This window comes from Saccopteryx leptura, chromosome 10 (genome assembly GCF_036850995.1).
Source record: "Saccopteryx leptura isolate mSacLep1 chromosome 10, mSacLep1_pri_phased_curated, whole genome shotgun sequence".
In the NCBI taxonomy this organism is placed as follows: Eukaryota; Metazoa; Chordata; class Mammalia; order Chiroptera; family Emballonuridae; genus Saccopteryx; species Saccopteryx leptura.
In genome coordinates this window covers 5,616,129-5,632,656 of record NC_089512.1, presented here as the reverse complement: position 1 = coordinate 5,632,656, position 16,528 = coordinate 5,616,129, and the positions used below count along the sequence as shown (strand labels likewise).

The following is a 16,528-nucleotide window of genomic DNA, read 5'->3' as shown; positions in this document are numbered from 1 at the left end:
GTCTCCTACGTCCGGTTTCTATTGTAGTTCCCTTCTCTAAACCCTAAAGCGAGAGCGAGAGGGGCAATAGCGCCCCGGGTTCATTCGCCACCCGGACCCCGCACGGCTCTAGGTACTCCTTCGGCCAGGTCCTGGACACTGGGTCCCGCGCTCCGAATTGGAACCCGCCTCAACCCTGGATCAGCATCAGCACACATGCAGCTCTATCCGCCCACAGGTTCTGCTAGACCACGCCCCTGGACATCGCTCTAATTCTCGAACCCGGGACAGCTCGGTGACACGCCTCCTTTCAGGCTGGCTACACACCGCCCGGGGTCAGGAACTCTAATGCCAGCTCCGAGCAGTCACCGCGGGCTGGAGCGCTGATTCTGCCGTGACCTTCAGGAAGATCGGGGACCCCAGGGAGCAACACCACAGACAGCCACGCTCTTTCGCTCCCGTGGTCCTGCGGCCGTAGTGGGAGTGGCGTTCACAGCCTCTACCACAGCCTGCAGGGGACTCTCGGGTGCTTCTCAGTGGCGCTAGGAACCCTGGAGCTCGGCAACCCGGTCCACCCGAGCTCTTTCTCAGATGCGCCGACCCGGAAGCAGGGCGTCCCAGGGAGCTCGCCGCGGGCCACGCGCGTTCGGGAGCGGAGCCCAGGCTCTTTTTCCAGGCGGGCGGGCAGGTCGGGGAGCCCCTTAGACAGGTATGCACGAGGGGCCGAAAGGTGGGGATGGGGGGTGGTGCCTAGATCGCAACATCTTCGAAACGCTCCCCACCGCTGCGCGCGTCCCCACGATTCCCTGTTTTGCAAATGGAGACATAGGCTTGGGGAGAGGCGACGTTGCCTGGGTCGTTAACACTGCTGTGCTGTGCTGAGCGGGAAGCTGCGCCCCTGACTTCAGGCTTCCGCAGCACTCAGACGGACAGAGAGCCCCCTGGAGTCAGGAGGACCCGGGTTTGTGTCTTGCCTGGGACCGTTCCTAGCTGGGTTTGGGCCAGTCCCACCCCCTCTCCGAACCTCCTTTTCCTCCCTGCTTGTCTTTGAAGATGTGGCCCCTAGCAGGTACTCAATAAACGCTTGTTTCAGCTTTGGTCTGTGTGAAAGGAAAGGGGACTACCGATATAAAACCTTCAGTAAATTTGTTTTTGGTAACTTAAATATAAAATTAACAAAAACTGTCACCATTTTAGCTGGCACTTGGGATTATGGGTTAAATTGAGGGGGTTGGCGTTTCAGCATCCAAGTCAATGACAGTACAGGCAAAACATCAAAAGCAAAATCCCCAAGCAAGGGCAGCCTCCTCCCCTCTGTAATATCAGTTAAAAGCATATAACATTGAGTCCCTCTGATCTGTTGTTGAGCTGTCTCCCAGACCCTTGACATTCACTGACTAGCATACTGAGACTTCTGACTTTCCCAATGTCACACACTCTGGGTCAGGCAGATTTGTCCAACCCCCATGCCTGGGCCCTGACTCATTTATTAGCAGGGACTGAGCTATGGGTTCACCCCACTTCAGCTGAGCATGTGAAGGAAACATGACTGGCCAACACCAGAAGTATCAAATAGGTGGGCGATGGAGTCAAGGAGGTGACAGAGCAAGAGCATGCCCTGTCTCAAGGCAGCAGGTCAGAGGGGACTGGATCATGCAGGGCTCAGCTGCTGTTCTGGTTCTCCTTCCTTCTGCCAGGGTGGGAGCACATCTAAAGACCACAGCCACTTTGAGGAGCCAGAGGCTGTGACCTCCCCATTTCTACCCAGCCGCGGCCAGTGACCATCCTCAGCAGCTGACATCACAAGGAAGACCTGAGGACTTGGGAGTGCTCAGGGAAGCCTGCCCCTGAGATCTGGAGCTTTGGGGTGGAATGCTGTGGGCACTCCTGACTGGTCTGGGGAGGAGGGGAGGCAGTAGGGGCTGGGCCTTCAGTTCCTGGCGACCCCATCTGCCACAGGCTGGGTTGTTGAGTGCCATAGAGCTGGTCAGCCGATGGGCAGCGGTCTTTGAGGAGAGGGGCATCCCCGAGGCCCGTGAATCCAGTGAGTACATCGTGGCTCATGTCCTTGGAGCCAAAACAGTTAAGTGCAGTGTTGTCAAGAGGAGGGGGAGGGTCAGAGGACCTGGGGGAAGAGGTTTTTCCACTCCACTGACAGTGCTGATCTGAGAGAGATGCGGTTTTTCTGGAGGGCTGCCTTAGGCAGATTCTTGTTCATTCATCCAACAAACTATTACAACATATACCAGGCTAGGGGTTCAGGGATGACCAAGGTGACCAGTGTTGGGCCCACAGGCATTGTCCACATAAGAAATCTGGGTCAGGACCTCTGGACCAAGGGGGCCAGCTGCTCACATTCTCTGTGGGACAGTTTCAGAGCCTGAGGCCAGTACTTCGGACTCAGCCCCTGACCCCTTGGCAACTTCAGTGCATCCAGGACCTCTGTAGCCTCCGATTGCAAAGGTGAGGACCCATGGGCCAGACCTGAGGGCTCTGTGAGGAGCAGGGGTTCAGTTTCCCCCGGTGCCACCAAGTTCGTGATCAGGGAGGAGGAAAGTGTCCAAGGACTAAGGCAGTGTTGGGATGAGGGAGTGATGAGGGGAGTATCAGAGTAATAAATAGAAAGAAGGAGGGAAGGCCTTGGCTAGGAGTCCCAGGGCACAGGAGATATGACTCTACCTTAAACTTTCATCCTCAAGTGTTATCCCTCAACCCAGGCAGGGTCCTCTTGGTCCTGGCTCTGGCACTGATAATCACCCAGCCACCACCCCCTCTGCAGGATGCCTGTGCAGTACATCCTTGGGGAGTGGGACTTCCAGGGGCTCAGTCTGAAGATGGCACCCCCAGTGTTCATCCCTCGGCCAGAAACAGAGGTAGGTGTCCCACCAGGACAGCAGGATGGGGACGAGGGTGGGATTCAGGACACTTGTCTTGCCCCAGACTTCCTCCAGGGGGTGCTGGGGCCCCATGGCTGCTATCCTTAGAGGCGGTGCCCTGCCAACCCTGTGTGTCCTGGCTGGCTGGGTAGATAGGGCCAAGATGATGACGTCTCCTCTTGTCTCCTGTTTGCTTCCGTGAATGTCCTCAAATTCCAAGCCATCAATCATCCCAGCTCCCGGGGCTGGCAGTGGCTCAGGGTACCCCAACTAGTGCTGTCTACCAAGTGCTTAGCCCAGGGGTCGGGAACCTATGGCTCGCGAGCCAGATGTGGCTCTTTTGATGGCTGCATCTGGCTCATAGACAAATCTTTAATAAAAAAATAATAACATTTAAAATATAAAACATTCTCATGTATTACAATCCATTCATTTCCTACCGCTCATGTTCATGGTTGCGGTGGCTGGAGCCAATCACAGCTGTCCTCCGGGACAACACCAAATTTTTATTGGGTAATGCCTAACGTACACGGGTCGTTGTATGGCTCTCACGAAATTACATTTTAAAATATGTGGCGTTCATGGCTCTCTCAGCCAAAAAGGTTCCCAACCCCTGGCTTAGTCTGTACCTATCATTTCCCTGGGAGTTGTCCCTTGGGCCCAGAGGCTACCCACCCATAGGAAACAAATGTCCTCCTCCTCAGGAGCATAGGCGAAGTGGAGAGGGCTCTAGGTGAACATCTGCAGGCCTGGTACAACAGTGTGATCTCAAGCAGGTTACTGACCCCTCTGGGCCCAGATGATAAGAGGGTTGGCCTTTGGACCAGGGAGTCTGTGACTTGGTGGTCCTTTTAGATCTACTATCTGGTGAGGTACTCGCCTCTGTCCCTCGAGTTACTAGGACTAGGGAATGTGTGGCCCTGGCATGCTGTCCCTTGGCAAAGCACCCCGATCCTGAGAGAGATGCTTTCTGTGGCTCTTCTTGAGCTTTCTTCTGACCTTGTAGGTGGCAGAGCTGGGAGCCAGAGCAGAACAGGGGATAGAGCTGGCTGGGCCAGTGGGCAAGCCAGAGGGCACCAGGTTCTAAGAAAGGGGTGTTTGTAGAAAGGTACCCAGGCACACACATTCCTGGGAGAGATCAGGCTTTGTCTGCCTGCCCAGCCAGGGACCCAGTGCCCCTCCTCACTTTCCCAGCCTCTCCTCTCGCCCCAGTCACCCTTGCATTATGTGGTGGGGAGGCCAGAGCCTTGCCTTGCTTCCCAGTGTCGGGGCAGAGACAGATGACTCACAGGGTGGCTGAGTGGTGGCGGAGAGGGGGCTGGGGAACCAGGGGGCAGCACAGGGGTAGCACTCAGACACCCCGGTTCCCAGGTCAGGGCTCCATACGATGTGGCCTGCCACCTGCAGCCTTTCGACCTGCAAAGCCTGTGACCTCTGGCCAGGAGGTCACTAACTATTCCCCAAGCTGCCAAGGGTCAGGGTGTGGGAGGGAAGCTACTACCATGATGACCTCTGAGTCCCCTTAGAGTTGACCTGGCACCAGCCATGTATTCCAGGGTTTTGAGTGTAGACTTCTGGCTCCCAGGTGGGCCCCCCTTTCTTGGCTGGCTCTGGGCCGGGAGAGTAGTTCTGCGGTGGGACGGGGAGAAGGAGGGAGGCTGCGGTGGGACGGGGAGAAGGAGGGAGGCTGTGGTTGGGAGCCCAAGTCCTCGCCTCACTGTACAGACGTTTCTCAGAACTTACCAGGTTCACCCCGATGTGAAGCCACATTGAAGGGTGCCTTACCAAGAACTTGAGAGGACGTGGCCTGTGGCAGGGGGCGGGGAGAATGGGTGCACGGGAGGGATTACGGTGCTTGCGTTCTCTTCGTCTGTCGAACGGTGGTTTCTGATAACGGGTGCAGAAGTCTGAAACTTAAAGGTGTAGGTGTGTGGCCTGACAAGTTGGGTTTTCCCTGGGAGTGAGAACGTGGCTCAGTCCCGGCCTATAGTGTGTCAAGTGAGAAACCCAAGGCTGTGAGAGGAAGCCATTCCTGCCCACACTGGTGGGTGAGGCTTTGTGGGGTGTTGGAGGCTTGGTGCCCTGTCTGTGGCTGGCTTGAGGGAGGATGTGCCGCCATCCTGGGGATGCCCCATCTGGGACGCGGATCTAGCAGAGGGTGCTCGCAGCACTTGGGTCCTGCTGAGGCCTTGGGCCGTCCTCTTGAGAGGGTGTGGAGTTCTGCGGAGGCAGTGGCTGCAGGCAGAGCCCACAGCTGCCTGCTCCGTCTCCCTCCTGCGTGCCCCTCTGCCCTCAACCTGCTCTGTCCTGGGAGTCTTCCCTTGTTCACTTGGGAACTGTGATCAGCTTGGCTTTCAGCCTTCCCCAAGGAGCCACCAGCTTCATGCTGGTGAAGGGAGGTTATTCACTGGGGGAGGGGAGAGAGTTTCTGGACTTCTTAGGGGTGGTCTCTACCCCCACACTCCAGTGGTCTCACAGCCAACATGATCCTCCTGTGGTCTGCAGTATGAGAGAGAGGCAAGGTGGCATTGGTGGTGGTGGGGACACGGTCTCTCTGCTTCACACCCTTCCCGGGGTGGCCATTCACATGAGCGGTGTGTATATCTGAGGTCGGGAGTGTCTGTGAGGTGGCTTGCCGGTGTGGTTGGCTAAGGGGTCATTCTCCAGCCAGAGTAGGTCTATCTGTGGCCAGGAAACCAAGAGAAGCTCACACCCCTGACAAGTCTCTGCCATCCTATCGGCCGCTCGGTACATGGCTTCACCGCTGAGACCGCAGGTTCTCGGCCACAGTCCTAGACTGCTTACTCGCCCAGTGCCGGCACTGTGGGCCCAGCTTGCTGCCAGCACCCCGTGTCTCTGGTAGTGCTTGGTATGGGCCAGGAGGAGCGAGTGAGGGAAGCCGTAGCTTGTTGGATGGAAAGGTTGAGGCTACTGGCCAAGTTCTACCTGCCTTGGACTCGCTACCCCGGGGTGAGCTTTGCAGGTACCAGCAGGATGAAATGCTTTCTGGGACTCGGCACTGAGGAGCTTATATGGAGAGTGGGTCTGAGTGATCTGGAGCCCTCTGCCCCTTGGGGGCCTGCCTGTTGACATTGGAGGTTTGGGGACACCACGGGTCTGAGACTCTGAGGGTAGCTTCCCATGGCCACTGAGAGTTGGTCCAGCCTTTGGGAAGTGGCCAGGAGGCCCTCTGTGGACACAGTGCTGCCGGTGTGGGCAGCGCCTTGAAGCATTCAATCCCTGGTCGTGCTGTCATGGAGCCTGCAGTCTGGTGGGAAAGGCAGGTGCCATTCCAGGCCTTGGACTCCAGTGGGCACAGCCATGCTAGACAGAGCCTGGTGGGGGTTGAGGAAGTCTTCTTTGAGGAGGTGAACCTTTTTTCAGATGAGGAAGTACCCACTTACTGACCCCTCCCCCCAGTCCCCTGAGCCACCACAGCCTGAGACCCCAGGAGTCCCTCATCCAAAGGGAAGCCTTTGGGAAGGGGCCACACTGCTCTTCCCTGCTCCACGCCTGGTGACTGGGGCTCCTCCTCCCGCTCGTCTGAAGCACTCGGCCAGTGGGCAGCAGGAGCCCTCCAGCGGCACCTCCACCCTCTCTTGGCTTCCACGCCCAGTCCCTGCAGGTCGCGGGAGGGTGGGCGAGACTCGAAACCTTGTTTGCAAAGGGACATTGTCTGAAAGTGTCTCCCTGCTGGGTATGGTCTCCCAAAGGGGGTATGGTGCAGTCCCGCTACGCCATGGCCACATATGCCATAACCCCCTTCAAAACTCAGGCAGAACTGCGGTCTCAGCCCCCCTCCCCCCCTCCCCCCATGGAGGGAATTCCCTGTGGCTTCAGCCAAGGGGCCTCCCCGTGGGCCTCCTAAGCTCAGCTCTGTGAGGAAGTTGGGGACATCCTGGCCTTGATAATTGGCCACTGTGAACTGCAGGCCAGGTTCTAGGCATGACCTTGACCCCTGGGCCTGTGTTTCCACATGGACTGGTTGTGAGGACCCAGCAGGTTGATACCGGGAAAGCCCTGGAAGCAGGGCCAAGCCCAGAGAGGGTAGCCAGGGACCGTCAGCAATGGTTCTTAGCACGGCCTTGTGCACAGAACAGGGGGATGTTTGTGAAGGGCTTAGCTGAGGGTTATTGAACACTTACCATTACCATGTTCATGAACCATGTGCCAGAGTTCCATGTGCTTCATGAATGTGGTTTGGTTTATTCCCCACTACACTCCAACAAGGTGGGGTGTCCTCAATTGTGCTCAAATTGACAGATGGGGAAATGGAGGCAGAGTGACCTGCCTATGGCCCCAGCATCCCAGCAGACATGAAGTTTAGTGTGGCTTTAGCCACACCCCCTTTTGTATTCACTCAGAGGCTAATTATACTTGGGTCTCCGCACTAAGACTCCCAGGGGCCATGTTGGCACCTAATTTGATCCAGCCCTCTTTACTTCGCAGGAGCTGGTTGAGTGGGTGCTGGAGGAGGTGGCCCGGAGGCCCTGTGTGGCGGAAGCCCACGGTGGCCCCCTCATCTTGGAGGTGGGCTGTGGGTCAGGAGCCGTCTCCCTCAGCCTGCTGAGCCGGCTGCCGCAGGTAAGCTTCCTCTGCACGCCGCCCCCCAGCCTGGGCAGACTGACGGTGCTCACTGTCCCTGCCTCAGCGGTCTCTGCTAGAGCACTTGAGGGGAAGCTACCAGGCATAGGAGGACAGAGCTGCCCCCAGCCCATCACGGTCACAGCCTTTACCTTGCCTCCCTTTCCGTCTGGCTTGGCCCTGACTGCAGAGAGGGGAGAGAGACGTGGGTATCTCCCTCCTCTCTGGCCAGGGGTGGTGGAGGACTCTGGCCCCCAGGCCTGACCTCTCGGCATCCACCTCCAACGTACCCTTCCTTCCTTTGTTCTCGGGGCAGAGCCGAGTCATTGCAGTGGATAAGGGAGAAGCCGCCATCTGCCTAACCCACGAGAACGCTCAGAGGTAGGCAGGCTGGGGGGCCGGTGGGTCAGGGCAGGGAGACTCAGACTCGGGCCTGACCTTAGCCCTGTTCGGGGAACACGCCCGATGTCCACTCCCAAGAAGGGTGAGGCACGGGAGGCAGCCCGTCTGGCTCCCCCGGGGTTATGAATGGACGGTGGGCACCAGGTCCCTTCCAGGAAGGGTGCATCCTTCCAGTCCCTGCAGCTGAAGGTAGGCGTCTACCCCCTGTGTTCACCTTGCCTTCCCGACACTCCAGGCTTCAGTTGCGAGACAGGATTCGGATCATCCCCCTGGATGTGACCTCAGGTACCTTCCCCATCTGCCTCCCCTGGGGCGGGAATCCTGGGGACAGGTGCTGCTGGGTGGACGGGGGCCCCTGCAGAGCAGAGGGAGGGCTTCCCGACATTTATCCTTACATACACATGTACACACACACACGACACGTGCGTGTGCCCACATACATGCACTCTCTCTCTCTCACACACACACACACACACACACACACACACACACACACACACACACGGGTATTTCAGACCAGTCCCTGCTGAGGACAGGCAAGTCCCTACTGCCCCTGGGCTGACTCACAAAGGGACCAGGCCCAGGGCTTTTCTTATCTCCGAAATCTCCCATAACTAGTGAGTTATCTAGGGCTTGCATGTTGTCGAGATAAGCAGAAGCTCAAGAGAAAACCTTTAGGACCCTAATACTTGAGTACCCCTCTGACCCCACCTGGCGCAAGCAGAGCATGGCTGGGCACATGCTTTACAGTGTCGAGGCTGCCGGCTGGGGACCCGGGGCGCTGGTCTGCACGCCTGCCGTAGCAGGTCCAGAGATCGGCCCACGGTGTGGTTTGGGAACAGGGACATGGTGACAGGTCGGGCTACCACTCTATCTTCCACTCTCTGCTGTGTGTTCCCCATGACTACAGAGGGGAGCTGGGCACACCTTCTGCCCTGGGGCCCCCTAGACCTGGTCGTCAGCAACCCGCCCTACGTCTTCCACCAGGACATGGAGCAGCTGGCCCCCGAGATCCTCAGGTACAGGGTGGGGTGGGACAGGAAGCCAGGCCCGAGAAGGCCCAGTAGGATGGGTCTGCCCTGGAGGATCACACGGCTGGAGGGGTGGAGGGGGAGGGGCTGAAAGCATACTGGTGTTGGGAGAGAGCTCACTATAAAGCCCACCACCTACTTGAGTTTAGCTTCTGCTTTCCCACCCAAGGCCACGGGATGAACCTCTCTGAGCCTCGGTCTCCTGCCTCTAAAAGGAAGCAGTTGAGCTTTGCAGGCCATGGGAGGACGCAGCAACGACAGTGCAGAGTACGTAGAAGGTGCTCAGATGGGTGCGTCATTTTACAGAAGACTGAGGCCCGAGAGGGAAGCTGCCTTGTCCACGTGGGGGCTTAGCAGGAAATCTGGGACCAGGACTCTACTTCATGCTTTGCATTGAGCTATTCTGTTCTCAAAGGGGCTGAGAGCCAGGGGCGGGCCAAGAGCCCCCAGATGAGGCAGTGGCAGTGTGGGTCAGGGCTCTCAGGAGTGTTCAGGGCCAGCTCCAGGCCTCCCCAGACCAAGAACAGGAACCGCCTGGTGTGCAGACACTCACGCCCCGGGGGGGTAGTCAGTGGGAGCCACTGAGCACGGGTGGCACCTCCTGGTGCATGCTGCCTTTCACACGGAGGGGACTTGGAGCTGCTGTCACTTGGGGACCCCGCCTCTGGGTCAGACTTTTCCCTCAGCCCAGAGTGGAAGCTCACAGGGTCTCCGTGGAGGCTCTGCTCAGCTCTTCAGACACCCCTGTCCCAGGCTCTCAACCTCCCACGTCTTCCCCTTCAGCTATGAAGACCCGGCAGCCCTGGACGGTGGAGAGAAGGGCATGGACATCATTATGCATGTCCTGGCCCTGGCCCCCCGGCTCCTGAAGGACTCTGGGTATGGATGGGCTGGGCCCCCGGGTCGGTCCCCAGCCGCCTGACCCCGCCCATGTGTGCCGGGCCTGCCCTGGCGGCCATTCTGTCCCCACACCTCCCAGCCTGGGCCCCCGGGTCGGTCCCCAGCCGCCTGACCCCGCCCATGTGTGCCGGGCCTGCCCTGGCGGCCATTCTGTCCCCACACCTTGGGCTGGGCCCCCGGGTCGGTCCCCAGCCGCCTGTCCCCGCCCATGTGTGCCGGGCCTGCCCTGGCGGCCATTCTGTCCCCACACCTCCCAGCCTGGGCCCCCGGGTCGGTCCCCAGCCGCCTGACCCCGCCCATGTGTGCCGGGCCTGCCCTGGCGGCCATTCTGTCCCCACACCTCCCAGCCTGGGCAGCCCCACACTGCAGGCCCCAGCCCTGCCTGGTTGAGTTGACCCATTTCTTCCCTACGTAGAAGCATCTTCTTAGAAGTGGACCCAAGGCACCCAGAGCTCATTGGCAGCTGGCTTCAGAGCCGGCCCGATCTGTCCCTCGATCTCGTGGCTGCGCGCAGAGACTTCTGTGGGAGGTGAGCCGCCCTCCCCGACAGCCACACTGATCCTTTCACTGACCCATCACGGCTTTGGCCGTGGGGACAGCGTGCTGTCCTCCCCACCCCCTGCTCCCTCCTCAGCGCCAGGCAGTGACTGGCCCCTCGTTCCTGCCTCCTTAGGCCTCGGTTCCTGCATATACGGAGGTCTGGGTCGCAGGGGGGCTGCCCTGTGGACGCCTTGTCAGGACCCCCGCCTGCCAGAGCGCCCGGATGACCCTTCTTCCTGGAATGCTCCTTAGAGAGAGGTGGATGGGCCTTCCAGAGCCCTGGACGTGTGGGGCCTTTCCCATGGCTCTGGGATTCCCCGTGTTCTCCATTTCTAGGAGACTTGGGGCAGGAGGAGGGCAGGGGTTTTCTTCCTGGGGCAGCAAAGAGCAAGGGTATCCATAGTCCGGCTCAGGAGCTGAGCCAACCCAGGCTCCCAGTCTGGTTCCGTCTCGCCAGTGTGGCCAGTGCAGTGTCACTGTGGGTGGAACAGCTTTGCGGATGTTGGGAGATTTGGCCAATAAAGTGTCAAGAGACTGACAAATGATGACCAGATGTTTTGTTACTGTGATTTGCGGGTCCTCTGGCCCCTCGCCCCAGGCGGTGCTGGAGGTAAGAGCTTCTTCTGCCCCAGCAGTGTGGCGTGGGAGAGCGGTGTAGAGGGGGCGCAACGGTGCTCCTGGCCGTGGACGCCAGGGCCTCATGCTGAGGTTCCGTCCCGAGGACTGACGCAGTCCTGCACCCCAGAGTGTGCTCCCACATGCTTCCCTGCAGGGTCCACGCGTGACCTCCACCCTAGCTCTGGTCAGTGCGGACTCGCGGCCACCAGGAGGCCTGGAGGCCCAGCCCTTCTGTCCACGTGACAGGAAGCGTCCAGGTGGGCCGGTGCTGGGTGTGAGCCTGTATTGGGTGGCTTCAGAGGGATGCGGCAGACGAGGCTGGCTCATTCCACCAGGCTTCTCCTCCTGCCAGCAACTGCAGGGCCTGAGCTGGTGGAGCAGTGGCCAGAGGCAGTGTGGCTGGGTGGGCAGCATTCTTGGCTGGAGCCAGGGTGCTGGGTCCTAGAATTCTGTCTTGCAGTGAGTCCTTGGGCAGCAGCTTTTCCTACAATAAGCTGGTTCTTCTGATTCTGGAGCCAGAACAAGGTGGCAGTGTCATTTTACTCTGCCAGTGGCATCGGAGTGCCCACTGACTTCCCAAGAGAAGATGTGGCCACCTGAGGTCACATGGTGGGAAGTGGTCAAGTGGAGGCAGGAAGTTAGGTCCCGCTGTTGGGGAGTCCGTATTGCTGGCGTCATACCTGGCCTGAGTGGCTCCCCTGTGGTGGCTGGGGGTCACTTTCGCCTTAGCAGAGGTCACACTGCCGCTCCCAGGGTCCTGGGTCCTGCCCTTTGCCCGGCCTCAGCTTCATGGACTCCAAGTTGCCCCCTGGCTTCCTTGGAGGAGGAACCAGGGACTCTACCTCATGGCTCTTCCGGAAGGAGCGTGGAGGGCGGCGTGGGTCACAGCCAGAGCGAGGCTCCCGCCCTCCAAGCCCGCTGTGTGCCCGACCTTGACCTTCCAGGGCCAGCTCTGCCCTTTTCTCCTCCTGCCTGTGCCCTTGGCTGTGCTGTCTTCAGCAGCATCTCGGGGCAGCTTCCCCGACCTGGTGTCTGGTGTCCTCTCTGTCCCACGGCCCGGGCTGCACCTCAGCCAGTGCCGCCTTCCCTGGTGCTCTTACCTTCCTGGCCTCGGGCCCATCGCTGAGGGAAGGCCTTGGCAAGCTTGTGGGCATGGCACCCAAGAAAGCATAATGGTGCAGTGACCGGGATAGGGGCAGCTGGGGTCACTGAGGCAGGAGCCACCCTTGGGGACAATGTCCTCAGAAAATCGCAAGGTTTGACTCCCCGGGGGAAGAGGCCCAGGCCTATTGGACTGGCAGGGCCGGGCCTCAAGCCCACAGCCACTGGCTGGGGCCTTGGGTGCTGAGCTCCCCTGTTGCAGCCACGCCAGCCTGGTTGCAGATCCTGGCATCTGCCCCTCACCAGTGTGAGCTTGAGCAGATGCCTTGACCTCCCTGAGCCTTGGCTTCCAAGCCTGAGAAATGGGACCAGGCACCTTATCGTATAGGATGGCTGTGAGGAGGCTGTAGGTGCACCTTGCATGAGGCGTTGTGTTTTCATTGTCCTCCATGGAGGGCAGACAGAGGGAGGGTCCTGTGCCCTCAGGCACCTGTCTGGTGACGGGCACCCCGCAAGGCAGGCAGAGACATAGAAGGCGGGGAGGGCGGGGAGGCAGGGACTTCAGTCTTGGGCCCCTGACTTCTCTCTGCCTCTGGAGGGGGAGCCACCAGGAGGCTGGCAGCCTGGCAGCCCAGGTCCCCCCTCAGGCCCTTCTCTCCATCCTCACCGGGGCTTGAGTGCCCCAGGGCCCAGGCCAGAGCAGCCCATGGCTCTAGCCCGGTAAAGCCAGGCCCATCTCCTCCCCCTCCCTGGGGCCCGAGCCAGAGCCCAGCTGCTGCCTTTAGCATGTGTTCTTGAGCCCTGGAGGCAGAACAGCAGGGGGACATGGGGCTGATGGTGGAGTCCAGGCCCCTGAGGTGTTTATTGACAGGCCTACTGCCTGCCCAAGGCCGTCATCTGAGCCCCGGGCGTGGGCAAAGGATGTAGGGGTCTGGCGGGTGTTCTCTGGGAGAAGACTTCCACCCCCTCTTCTGACAGCTGCAGACACTGGGACTCCGCCTCACAGCTGGATGCTTGCCCTAGCTGCACAGGGGTTTCTCCATGGGGTGCATCTAGCTGTTTTATTGAATTGTGCCCCTTTTCCTGCTCTCCCCCACCCCCACCGGGCCCTGGGCCAGCAACTTCCCAATCCCTGCCCTAAACCCTTGCCTGGCTCCCCAGGACTGCGTATGACGTTGGTGTCCTGCAGAGCCCAGGTCTGAAGAGGTAGAGGAGGGTGGCTGTGGGATAGGCCTGGGGATCCTTCCCAAGGCCTCTCTGTGCTCTGAGCAAGCTTCCAGCAGAACCAAGGGTCCTGCTGCTTCCAGGCCCCGAGGGCTCTTCAGCCTCTGCGTTGCCCGTGTCCGTTCCTGTCCACCTCTGTATTCTCCTCCCCACTGTCCCCGATGCCAGCCTGCCTGCAGAACTCCATTCCCTAGCCACGCCTCCCTCCCCTAGCCCAGCCTGGGCATTCTTCAGGATGCCCACCGCTGCCATCTGACTCATCCTCTCCTTCAGGCTCCGACCCGAGCCACCTCGTCTGGGACACCTGCCCTGACCTCTCTGTTCTCCCCGCCAGCCCCTAGCTCAAACTTCGGCCAGCACTGATGGCACTCTGCTCCTTGCATTTGAAAACCTTCCTGTCTCTTCATCTCTCTGGGACCCCATGCGGGTCTGCTGGACCCCAAGCTCAGGGAATGTCCACCAGCAAGCCGGCAGTATGTACATTTTCCAGAATGGAGCTGAAACTTTCCACGTGGCTCACGTCTGACCTGACAGCAACTCTCACACATTCCATTCAGCGGGGAGAGAAAGCCATGGGGGCCTGGTTTCCCACCCGAGCCAGGCAGCTGCTCGAATTGAGCCATGACCACTTCCAGGGATTAAGTGCACCTGATCTCTGCACAGCGGCCTCGCCAGAAGTACAGGCTGTCCTTGACGACAGCAGGGGCAGGTGCCAGGTTTCCTGGAGCTCTGGGCTCCAGCCACCCTCTAGCATGTCGGTCAGAACAGTGGCCTGATCAACCCTCATGACCCCTCAGTCCTGGACGAGCCCTTTGTCAGGGCTTAGGACTGGCAAAGCAACCCTGCCACTTCTGCTGTAGGCAGAATAAATAATGGCCCCAAAGATGCCTACGTTCTAATCCCCAGACCTGTGAATGTGCTACATGGCAAAGGGGTGGGGAGATGATCCCCCTGGGCTGCTCAGGTGGGCTTGCTATAGGCACAAGGATCCTTCTGAGAGGCAGGCAGGAGTGTCAGCGTGAGAGAGAGATGGCGGTGGTGGAAGCAGAGGTCAGAGCGCCGCAGCTGCTGGAGAAAGGGCCGATGGCCGAGGAATGCGGCCGGACGGCCTCCAGATGATGGAAAAGAGAGGAAACGGATTCTCCCCTGGGGCCTCAAGAAAGAACTCAGCCCTGTTCACACCTCGACTTTAGCCCCAGTAAAACTGACTTTGGATTTCTGACCTCTAGAACTCTATGTAAGACTATGTATGTTGTTTTAAGCCACTAAATTTGTGGTGAGCCCTGGCCAGATAGCTCGGTTGGTTCGAGCACCGTCTCCATGCACAGGGTTACAGATTTGATCCCCGGTTGGGGCACATGCAGGAACAGATCGATGTTTCTGCCTGTCTCTCTCTCTCTCTCTCTCTCAAATCAATAAATAAATTTTAAAAAAGAATACCTGTGTGGTGATTTGTTACAGCAGTCACAGAAACTGATACCTACTGTGGTGCCCAAAGTGGAGTGCTGCTGTAGCAGGCACCGATACATGGAAGTTGCTTTGGAATTGGGATTTGGAAATGGGCAGAGGCGAGAAGAGTTTTGCAGTATATGATAGACTGCCCTGAAAACTTCTGCGCTGAGAGGCAAGGTGGCTGGGGTGGGGGTGGGGTTGGGGGTGGGGAACCCTCAGCAACCTCGACACCGAGCTGCCCAGGCCCCCTACCCAAATGTCTGATGTGTGGTAGAACTGGCCAATTCTTGGAGCAAGATGACCAGAAGGGTGCCCTGGGTGGGCCCCAGGGAGGCCGGCCAGGCGCTGGGAGGAGGTGGGGAGTGGCACTGGGGTCAGGGCAGAGGGAGCGAGACTGGCCTCCATGGCCCGTCTTCAGTGGTCTGGGGGCCACCCAGGCCTTCAAAGAACCTCAGAGATCGGGCCCAAGCCTGGTCCTGGCCCCATGGAGTCACACGGCCGGGCCACACCCCGTGAGTGTGTGAGGATGAGCACTCTCTGGGTTGCAGGTGCCACGTCTGTGAAATGAGCACCGCAGCCCCTGACTCAGCTGAGGTCTCTGGCCCCTCCGCATGTGAGCTGTGGATGGTCCGAGTCCTGCTAGCCACCAGGCAGTGCCCAGCCCCTGCTACAGGCCTGGACTGGGACATGTGGCTAGGATAGAAACTGGATCATTCCTAGAGTTCTCAGCCTCATGGTCCCCATAGCTGAAATGGCCAACTGGAACCTTGCCCCATCCAGGCTCGGACCAGGACCCCACCCACTCCAGGTGAGGGGGTCTCAGGGGCTTGAGAGTGTGGGATGTGCTCAGGACATCCTAGAGGTAGTGTTAGGGGCCGTGGACAGGGGTTCCCTTCAAATGTGACTATGTGGGGACACAGCCCAGAGGCAGCCCTGGAGGTGGCGTTGGGAGGGCCACCCTCCCAGGCTTGAGTGCTGTCAACAACAGTCTCCAGATACCTTCATGTGTCAGCTAGTGCCAGGTGTCACACACATTGCACAAATCTTGTCTGCGTGTTAGGAACACCTTCCCTGGCCCACTAGACTGATGGAAAGACTGAGGCTTGACTTGCCCAACATCACACAACCTGGAAGTGGCCAGGCTGGTGCTTGATGCCCATCCTCTGACATATCAGCTGGAAGGTGGCAGAGCAGGTCGCGAGGCTGACTCAGCCCACAGCCTCGATTCCCAAAGGGCCCCAGCTCCTAGGTGGGAGCCCCCAGAGCTGGCAGGGCTTCCAGGGCAAAGGGGACGGTGGTGAGTCGGAAAGCGCCGGATGCAGAGCTTCCCCCTCCCCAGCTGCTCCGGGGTGCCCAGCTTCCATGCCCCACAGCAGAGAAGCGGGCAGAGGAGCCCGGCTGAGAGCCCAGGTGTGTGTACTGTAGGGGGGAGGGCAATAAGACGGAGGCTCTGAGGATCCCTGGATGTGGGGCGGGACTGGCAGACACCAGTTCTTAGCTGACAGGTAGGTGAGGCGAGAGTCTCATCTCAACATAAGGGCCTATGAAACCTGCCGTGTCTTGTCTGGAGGACATTCCAGGTGCCCGGGCCTGGGAGGCTCCGGGAGGGGACAGCAGGTGGACGTGCCTAAAGCCCTTCTTGAAGGCACTCCTGGGCCCCAGACCTGACCGGAGCTCCGGCTCTCCCTGCCCGCGCTGACATCCTCTGTCCCTTCCTGTCCGGCCCGACCCCCAGAGCTGCGGGGCTTGTTCTTTCAAATCGGGTTTTCGGTGGAACTCAAATATGTATTTTATTTTTACTTTATTTTTTTTAAGTGAGAG

The 16,528-nt window shown here is 59.3% G+C and overlaps 1 protein-coding gene across 5 annotated transcripts; it reads left to right on the top strand.

The window, feature by feature from the left end:
* Positions 1-340: 340 nt before the first annotated feature.
* HEMK1 (HemK methyltransferase family member 1) lies at positions 341-14,652 on the top strand. 5 transcript variants are annotated; one of them, XM_066350596.1, is made up of 12 exons: positions 341-688; positions 1,677-2,061; positions 2,351-2,442; positions 2,759-2,852; positions 7,305-7,439; positions 7,756-7,820; positions 8,077-8,126; positions 8,752-8,860; positions 9,656-9,751; positions 10,188-10,301; positions 10,446-10,922; positions 13,590-14,652. In XM_066350596.1, exons 2-11 carry the CDS (start codon positions 1,852-1,854, stop codon positions 10,537-10,539), a joined length of 1,059 nt encoding a protein of 352 aa, XP_066206693.1. In that variant the 5' UTR covers positions 341-688; positions 1,677-1,851; the 3' UTR covers positions 10,540-10,922; positions 13,590-14,652. The 5 variants fall into 5 exon arrangements, with proteins under 5 accessions (XP_066206693.1, XP_066206692.1, XP_066206694.1 ...); XM_066350595.1 differs by having other exon boundaries at positions 13,529-13,596; XM_066350597.1 differs by lacking the exon at positions 13,590-14,652 and adding an exon at positions 11,110-11,239.
* The last annotated feature ends 1,876 nt before the right edge of the window (positions 14,653-16,528 follow it).

Bases quoted from the DNA above. Each gene is read 5' to 3' on its own strand.
- HEMK1 (XM_066350596.1), top strand. From the start codon at position 1,852: ATGCTGTGGGCACTCCTGACTGGTCTGGGGAGGAGGGGAGGCAGTAGG. The intron at 8,127-8,751 runs GTACCTTCCCCA...CCATGACTACAG, and splicing joins CCCCCTGGATGTGACCTCAG to AGGGGAGCTGGGCACACCTT. The intron at 9,752-10,187 runs GTATGGATGGGC...TTCCCTACGTAG, and splicing joins CGGCTCCTGAAGGACTCTGG to AAGCATCTTCTTAGAAGTGG.